At 42.8% G+C, this 9756-nt stretch overlaps 1 protein-coding gene across 1 annotated transcript in view; it reads right to left on the bottom strand.

Annotated features, from left to right (window-relative positions):
* The window catches only part of TXNL1 (thioredoxin like 1), a 60924-nt gene extending 53871 nt beyond the window's left edge, over positions 1 to 7053 (bottom strand). The window contains exon 1 of the mRNA XM_007935516.2: positions 6956 to 7053. Coding sequence (XP_007933707.1) covers positions 6956 to 7053 — 98 coding nt within the window. The remainder of the gene's footprint in view (positions 1 to 6955) is intronic.
* Positions 7054 to 9756: the final 2703 nt, after the last annotated feature.

Raw genomic sequence — 9756 nt, 5'->3', positions numbered from 1 at the left:
TATGTGAACTGCTGTATGAAAAGTGAATTTACTCTGTAAATCTTCACCCAAATCCTAATAAAAAAAAAAAAAAAGAATGTGATGTTACTGGTATAACCACTCTGGCGGGGAAAAAACTGGCAGTATTGCTAAAAGCTAGACATATGCCTACATGTGACTTAGCAAATCCATTCCTGAGGTATGCATCAAACAGAAATGTGTACATATGTTCACCTTAGGACATTTGCAAAAATATTGACAGCAGCAGTATTTCTAATAGTCAAAAACTGCAAACTATCCAAATTCTTATCAACAGAAGAAATAACTGAATTGTGGTTATTCATACAATGTAATAATATCCAGTAACGAGAATTACTGATACAGATTTTCCCACAAAAATATGGCTAAATCTCTCAAATAATACTGAGGAAAGAAATCAATCACAAGAATCTACAGTATGATTTCACTTACTTAAAATTCAAATACAGGCAAAACATTATACATCAGGCTAATGGTTACCCTTGTGAGAGCCAGTGACAGGAAGAGGAAACGAGGGAGACTTCAGGATACCACTATTCTGTATCTTGTCTGGAATTTAATTACACAGGTATGTCCAGTTTATAAAAACTGATTAAGTTGTACACTTATGGTTGTGCACTATGTATGTTCTATCTCAACAAAAATAAAGGAATAGGAAAGGAAAAGCAAATTGTAAAAAATGAAACAACAAACGTTTTAATTTCAAACTCAAGTTGTGATTTTCTCTGCATTCTTAACATTTTAATCTGTATTTTCATTCTTAACCTTCATTCCAAAAAGCTAAGAAAATAATTATTAAGTTCCTAAATATTAAATTTGTTGTTGTTGTTGTTGTTGTTAGGTGCCATTGAGTCGGACCCGACTCATAGCGACCCGTCATTGGGTTTCTGAGGCGGTATCACTACGCAAGTAGATTGCACAACCTTCCTTCCAAAAAATATTAAATTTAGTGCTTCTGAAAATAGATTTTTGGATGCAAAAATCCTCAAATAGGCTCAGACACAATTATAAAGAAATATACATTACAGTCAGCTAACCCTATATGTCTGAAGAAAGACTGGGCAATTTACTTCTGTACAGATACTGCCTGCTGAAACCCAAGGAGGGGTTGTTATAAGTAGGAACTGACTCCACAGCAGTGAGTTTGGTTTTCTTGAACCCTATATGTTTCTGAAGGAAGGCTGGGCGATTTATTTCTGTAGTGAAACTGCCTAGGAAACGCAAGGAGGGGGGTCACTTTGAGTAGGCTCCGACTCAATGACAGTTTGGTTTGATTTTAACTCTGTATGTTCAGTTTAACCAAATACTTCTTATACTAGTAATATATAAGTATTATACATTGTTGTTGTTAGGTGCCATAGAGTCAGCTCTGGCTCACAGTGACCCTATGTACAAGAGAACAAAACACTGACTGGTCCTGTGCCAGCTTCACAATCCTTGCCATACTTGAGCCCATTGTTGCAGCCACTGTGCCAATCAATCTCAATGAGGGCTGACCCTCCACTTTACCACGAATGGTATCCTTCAGAATGATCCCTTCTGACATCCTTCAGAATGATCCCTTCTGACGGCATGACAAAACCAGATGAGACAAAGTCTGGCCATTCTTGATGCCAAGATGCATTCCGGCTGCACTATAAGATTTGTTAGTTCTTCTGCAAGTCCACAGTACTTTCAGTATTCTCCACAACTCCAAAACATCAACTCTTTTTTGGTTTTCCTCATTCACTGTCCAGCTTTCACATGCATATGAGGTGACTGAAAACACCATGGCTTAGGTTAGGGGCACCTTAGTCTTCAAAGAGACATTTTTGCTCTTCAGCACTTTAAAGAGGTCTTTTGCAGAAGATTTATCCAGTGCAATAAGTCATTCAATTTCTTGACTGCTGCTTCTTTTGGTGTTGATTGTGGAACCAAGTAATATGAAATCTTTGACAACTTCAATATTTTCTCCATTTATCATCATGCTGCTTTTTGGTCCAGTTGTGAAGATTTTCATTTATGTTGAGGTGTAATCCATACTGCAGTCTTTAATCTTCATCAGTAAGTGCTTCAGGTCATCTTCACTTTCAGCAAGCAAAGTTGTGTCATCTGTGTATCACAGGGTGTTAATGACTCTTCCTCCAATCCTGACACCACTTTTTCTTCATATAGTCCAGCTACTTGGATTATGCTTATAAATATAAAGCCAGAAAAACCACCAAGTGTGACTGACTCTAGCAATCATGCCTATGAAATAAAGCCCCAATAAAGGGTATGGACATGGTAGCTCCCTGGGCTTTCTGGTTAAAGACATTGTTGTAAATGGGAGAGTAGCACATCCCATTTTTGGACATGGATACTCAGTGTTGGGAACCATCCCAGCCCTCACCCTATACATCTCTTCATTTGTATCCTTTACAATAAAACTATAGTAATTAAGTATGGTCGGGCAATCTACTTCCGTAGTGATAATGCCTCGGAAACCCAAGGAGCGGTCGCTATGAGTTGGGTCCAACTTGACAGCACATAACAACAACAACAACAACAATTAGATATAGCACCTTCCCTTAGTACTGAGAGTTGTGCTAGTAAATTATCAAACCCAAGTAATGGGAGCCAACAGGTTAGATGTGAGGAGCACTTGAAATCCTTGAGCTTACAGCTGGTATCCTGATGGGGTTGAAGAAGCACCAAATTTGTAGCCAACAGGTCAGAAATGCGGCACCATGGGGACTCCCAAGAGTCCCTTTAAATTTAAAATTCCTGTAACTGCAAACACTTCACTTTTCATTACATTTTTACAAAGAAAATAAAACTTGCACTCCATCAAACTATTTTCTCAAAAATAGTAACACAGTTCTTTACCAATCATGTGTGCAGTTACGTTTTTCCTTAAAAGACACATTACTGACAGAAGAGTTCTTCCTTAGTGGCAATGTTCCTCTACTTTCCTTGCTTCCATCAATACATGATGTATTTATTACCCTATCATCTCACCCTCTCCTTTGGTAAGAAAAAGAGTCCATCACTGTAGTATATAAATGTAAAGGCTCTTATTGACCAGAATTGGAAATGTGAACTTAAAGGATACCTTGCCAGAAATCGTCTCTTCCCTATTTTAATTTACCTTAGGTACAAGTTTTCCCCTGCATTAAGAATATATATTAAAAAACAAAACATTTGCCTTCTAGTCAATTTTAACTTAACTCATTCATTGCCACTGAGTCAATTCCAACTCACAGTGACTCCCTTTGGGTTTCCAATGTGGTAAACCTTTACAGAAGTAAATTACCCAGTCTTCCTTCCATGGATTGCCTGGTGGGTTTGAAATGTCAACCCTTCTGGTTTGCAGTCAAATGTCTTAGGCAATACGGAGAGCTCCTCTATTTTAACCTTACAGAGCAAAATTGGACTGTCCCATAAAGTTGCCAAGGCTGTAATCTTTATGGAAGTAGACGGTCACATTTTTCTCCCCAAGAGTGGCTAGCTGGCAGGTTCGAACTACCAACAATTCAGTTAGCAGCCAAGTGCTTAACTATCGTACCACTACAGACATTACAAAATGGCTAAAATTGCAAAGACACACAGAATTCTGTCATTTCTTTTTGTTGTTGTTGTTGTTGTGTGCCATCGAGTCATGTTTTAATCTATGTGAAGGGAGCTCTGGTGGCACAGTGCCTAAGGCATCTGACTACTACCCAGAAGGCTGGCAGTTCAAACCCACTGGTCACTCCTCAGAAGGAAGACTGGGCAACCTACTTTCATTGAGATATTACCTCAGAAACCCAAGGAGGGGGTCGCTATGGGTCAGAATTGACTCGACAGCAGTGAGTTTGGTTTTGGTTTTGGAATGTATGTGAAAAATTGATCTACTTAAATTTAGTAAATGCGTAAGTCCACATTATATGGGTATTCTATCCCACCCTCTAGGAGCTCTGGTGGTGCAATAAATTGGCAGTTTGAGCCCACTAGCCACTCTGCAGGAGAAACACAAGGCAGCCTCATTATGTACAGATTCACAGCCTTGGAAATCCTATGAGGCAGTTCTACTCTGTCCTACAGGGTCACTATGAATTGGAATTGACTCACCGGTAGTAGGTTTGGTTTTGGTTTGGCACTCCTATCACATCCAATTTATCACTCTTTTCCAATTCTGTATGAGATACTGATCCAAAAATAAGTCTTAACTTACTCGCATCTTCATCCCTCCGCCCCCACTGCTGTCAGACGTCATCGAGTCAGTTCTGACTCACAGTGACCCTACATACAACAGAACACAACACTGCCTGGTTCAGTGCCATCCTCATAATCGTCACTGTGCTTGAGCCCATCATTGCAGCCACTGTGTCAGTCCATCTCACAAGGGCCTTCCCCTTTTCTGCTGACCCTCTACTTTACCAATCATGTACCCTTCTCCAGGGAATAGTCCCTTTCGACAACATGACCCAAGTTCGAGAGGCAGTCTGGTCACTCTCACTTCTGAAGAGTATTTCAGTTGTAGTCCCCTCCAGTCAGATCTGTTTTCACCCAGCAGTCCCTGGTGCAGTCAATATTCTTTGCTAAGACCACAATACAAATGCAGCAATTCTTCTGCCATCTTCCTCATTCACTGTCCAGCTCTTACAGAGACACGAGGCTACTGAGGACACCCTGTGTGGGTCAGGCACACCTTACTCATCAAAGTGACATCTTTGTTCTTTAACACTTTAAAGGGGTCTTTTGCAGTAGATATGCCCACTGCAGTACCGTCTTTGATTTCTTGACTGCTACATCCGTGGGCATTGATTATTTTCCCTCTCCTAAAACTGGTAGCATAGTGCCTAAGGCACTTGACTGCTAACCAGAGAAGGCTGGTGGTTCAAACCCACCAGCCACTCCTCGGAAGGATGGTTGGGCAATCTACTTCTGTTGTGATACTGCCTTGGAAACCCAAGGAGGGGTCGCTATGAGTCAGGGCTGACTCGATGGCACTTAACAACAACAACAACAACAAAACTAATCCTAATGCCACAACTTAACATTTACTGAACCATGTGCCAGGAACTATGGCTGAGATTGAAAATACTGCCTTATGGTTGTACAGTTGGACAAGGAAATACGTTTATATACAGTGATACCTATAATAGACTTCTCCCAGTAAGTATATGCATCAGTAACATGGGGGTGGGGTGGGGGTGTTCAAAGTAAATCACATGGAGACCTCTAAGCCTTGTCACTGGGTTCTGACATACCACAGAAAAAATCTGTAAACATAACACTGGCTGAAATCTTGGTTCAGAATGCTTAGCTTCGACAGGAACATTACACAATCAATGTGGAAAATCTACTAACTCCATGAAATCCTCTTACATCAAGTCAAAAATGAAGTCTGTCTGTCTAGCCACTTGTCTATACCTGTGATGTATATCTACTATAATTTCTGCAATCACAAATATGTTGTTGTTGTTGTTGTTATGTGCCGCCGAGTCGGCCCCGACTCATAGCGACCCCTCCTTGGGTTTCCGAGGCAGTAACACGGAAGTAGGATTGCCCAACCTTCCTTCCAAGGTGTGGCTGGTGGGTTTGAACCGCCAGCCGTCTGGTTAGCACAATATAGGGAAGCCTAAGTTGCAAAGTTACTAAGCCAAACACATTACATAAATTACCAAGTTTTCTGTCATGGGCTGAACTGTGGTCCCCAAAAAACATGTGTCAACTTGGCTGGGCCACACTTCTCAGTGGTTTGGCAATTACGTAATGATGCAATTTGGCAGTTACGTAATTATATAATCATTCCACATGATGTGATCAGCCACTCAGTTGTGAAAAGATTAGGAAGTAACACTCTTACTCAGGTCACAGCCCCGATTCCACGTAAGGGGTAGTTTCCCTGGGGTGTGGCTTTACAAGAAGAGTAAGAGAGAAGAGAGAGAGGGACCTAACTACCACCAAGAAAAAAAGGGTGGTGCGTGTCCCTACACTGAGACCCTCCTAAAACGAGGGGAAGATTGATGCCAAGACACATGAGATCTCCAAAGAATGCTGGGCCCACAGATGCTGAAAAAAAAAACAAGACCTTCCCCCCCGACCTCACAGTGAGAGAAAGTCTTCCCCTAGAGCTGGCACCCTAAATTACAACTTCCAGCCTCCTAAACTACAAGAAAATAAATTTGTTACTGCCATGCATTTGTGCTATTTCTATTGCAGCCGCATTAGAGAACTAAGACAGATCCTCACTCGACCTTAGCTTAACTCAAAATGCATTAACTGAGCTTTGGGACTAACCACTACCCAGCCCCATTTGAATCTTCCCAAGGCTTTACAGAAATACGGGTTGATAAACAGAATCAAAGAGATCAGGAAATGAAGCTTTTGTAGTTTCTAAAATGCAAGTGGACCCCTGGTGGAGCAGTGGTTAAAGACCCGAACGGGGCGGTTCCAAACGATCTGAGGCTCGGCGGGAGAAAGATGTGGCAGTCTGCTTCCATAAAGATGACAGCCTTGGAAACTCTACGCGGCAGTTCAACTGTGTCCTAAGTGGCTACTATGTGGTGGACCTGACTTGATAGCAATCGGTTTGGCTTTGGGTTTTAAGATGCAAGTGACAGCTGGCTCCGGGGAAAAAGGGGACATATGCAAACAGGGGCGGCAAGCGATCATCTTACAGCAAGAAGGGATAGAACTGGGCCACCCCAAAGCAGAGCTCATCCCAGAATTCAGAAAGGGCGGGCGGGGGTCTTCAGGGCTGGGGAAGGTGGCCGGCAAGGGCTCCACACCCGCCTGGGAACCCCTTCTGCACAAATCGGGGCTCACGTCCGAGATCTGAGGCCTAATCCTGGGAGCGGCGAGCTGGGACTGTGGCCAGCGCCGGACATTCGGGAGCAGGGTGCAGCAAGGGAGCCGTGAACAGCTAAGAACGAAAGGAAAGCCCGGAGAGACAGACGGGCAGACACGCAGAGCTCGGACCCGGCCTCACCCTCTCATGGTGAATTTGACCACGGTGAGTCTGGAGCCCGCGCCGCTTAGCTCCGGCTGGAAATCCGGGTCGCTCCCGACCGGCTTCACTCCCACCATCCTCACAGAAAGCCCAGCAGGGCGGCGGCGACGCCCCTGACTTCAAAACTGAAGGGGAAGAAGGCTCGGCAGAGAAGGAGGAAGCTATAGAAGGCTGAGGCCTGGACAGACGAGGTGGAGACCGCGGCCTTTCTCCCGGCGCTCTCAGTGCCGAGTCACGCCGGGGAGCAGAGCGACCGGAGGGGGTGGAGACGGAGAGCAGGGAGGGGAGAAGCAAAGGAAGGACGGCATGCAGTACCCAGCAGCCACCGCGCGGCGGGGACTACGGCTGCGCCCCATGACGTCATTTCCGTGCAGCCCGTTTTGGCCTCCACCGCCCAATCCTAAAACACGAACTGTACCTCTGTTCTCTGCTGAGGCGCCTCACGCGGCCTTCAGCCGCGCAGGCGCACTTGAAGAGATGATGAGCGCAAGCGCATACTGCGTCTCAAAAATTGTATTCCGCCGCGATCCTAGTACCTGGTGTTTCTTCTGTTGGGAAAGTGAGGCCTCTTTTTTCGGGGTTCGTTGTTACTGCCTGAGGTCTTAAGCAAGAAATATTTCCGGCATAGTCTTGTTGCTTATGAGACGAAGATATTTTTAAGAGCATTTATTAATGGGTCTGCTTCATTACTTACCGGCACTCTCCATGCAATCACTAGGAGCTGTGCACCTGTCTTGAAGTTGTGCATTAAATGATGAAGGCACCGTCCGTACCTTCGGGAAGCTCACAGCCCAGTGACAAACACAAACAGTAGTTAAAGTGACAAAGACGTTTACATAAGACATTCTGGAGGCAAATGAAATGGGTGGGGCAAGAAAACTTGATAGATTAGATGTACCTTCTAAACTGAATTGAAAGAAAATTAGGGTTTAGCCACATGGTGAGAGATGACTGGCCTGTTGGATGCAGAGGAACCAAAACAACCAAAAATCAAACCTACTGTCATTCAGTCGGTTCTGACTCACAGTGAGCAGGTGCAATTTCATTAGTTGAAAGAGGCGATAACAGTAGTTGATATGTAATACCTTATGAGCCAGGCAAGGGATAGATTGTCACTTGCCTTTGAGTTTTCTCTGTGTAACAGAACAAAGCCTTATCCAATCCTGTGCCATCTTGATGAGAGTTGGTATGTTGGAGTCCACTGTTGTGACTTGAGTTAACGCATGTCACTGAGAGTTTCCCTCATTATTGCTGACTACCAAGCAAAAAATCCTTTCCTAGCAATTGGTCTCTCCTGATGACATAGCCAAAGTAAGTGGGGCAAAGTCTGGTCCGCCTGCATCTAAGGTGCTCTGGTCCTAAGCTATTTCTCCTCCTTTTGACAGTCCATGTTCTTTGGCATCCAATATTCTCTGCCAACTCCACAGTTGGAGCACATCAACTTTTCTGTCTTCCTTTTTCACTATCCTATTTCATATATATATAACAACCATTCAAAGGACCATAGCTTGGGTCAAGCACACTTTAATCATCAAAATGACATCTTTGCTTTTTAAAACTTTAAAGAGGGCTTTTGCAGATTTGCCCAGTGCAATATGTTGTTTGGTTTCTTGACTGCTGCTTCCGTGGCTGTTGACTGTTGATCCCAGTAGAATAAAAGTCTTGACAGCTTCAATATTTTTTCCATTTATTATGATGTTGTTTATTGGTCCAGTTGTGAAGATTCTGTTTTCCTCACATACAGGTATAAGCCATACTGAAGGCTGTATGTAGTTTTTAACCTTCCTTAGTGCCTCAAGTTGTCTTCATTTTCAAAAAGCAAGGTTGTGTCATCTGCATATCTACATATCCTTATACTCATTTAATCCTCATAACAACCCTATGAAATAGATTCTGTTATTATTTTATGGATAGTGTAATTTTCCCTGGGTCACACACCTAGTAAGAATTGAAGCCAGCATTCAAGCAAAGGCAGTCTAACACCAGAGTGCTCACTATTAAATACTAGGCTATGTAACATATCAAATGATTTGTTTTTGGTTTTAGCTGGAAAGATCAAATTGAAGAGAAAGGTAGGAGTCGTATCCACTTTTATGTAAAAAGCTATTTATTCTCAGAACCTTAAAGACATTGCTTTAATTTTTCCCTGGCTTCCCATTTTGCTGCTTAGAAGACTGGTGTTAGGTTGATACTTCTTCCCTTCTAGGAGACCTCTTTCTTTTCCCTTCCACTGAGCTTTTAAAATCGGTTTATTATTAGCATCCTGAAAGTTCATGATATGTCTAAGTTATGGGTCTCTTTTGATTTATTGCACTGGGCTTTCAGTGGACTTTTTTCACTTTGAGGATTTTGCTTTGAGCTTTGAGACATTTTCTTGTATTATTTCTTTAATAATTTCCTCTAACATTTTCTTTGTTATCGTTTTAGAGCACAATTATTAGTCAGATATGAGTCCTTCTCGATTGGTTGGTAAGGAACTCTGGTGGCATTGTGAGCAGGCATTTGGCTGCTAATCAGAAGGTCGATGGTCCAAACCCAAAAGCCACTCCTCGGAAGGAAGATGGGGCAATCTACTTCCATAAAGATTTAAAGCCTTGGAAACCTAGTGGAGGTTGCTATGAGTTGGAATCCACTCAGTGGTAATGAGTTTGGTTTGGTTTGATGGTTTGGTTGATCTTCTGTGTCTCATGTTTTCATTCATACTTCCTCTCTCTCTCTCTCTCTTATTTCCTCTCTCATTTTTATCTACTTTCTGGTAGACTTCAACTTTGTTTTGAAAT

Source organism: Orycteropus afer, unplaced genomic scaffold (assembly GCF_000298275.1).
Source record: "Orycteropus afer afer isolate SDZICR_OR568_19922 unplaced genomic scaffold, OryAfe1.0 scaffold00029, whole genome shotgun sequence".
Classification (NCBI taxonomy): domain Eukaryota; kingdom Metazoa; phylum Chordata; class Mammalia; order Tubulidentata; family Orycteropodidae; genus Orycteropus; species Orycteropus afer.
The sequence above is the reverse complement of the archived record's forward strand: the minus strand, read 5'-3'. Positions and strand labels throughout refer to the sequence as shown.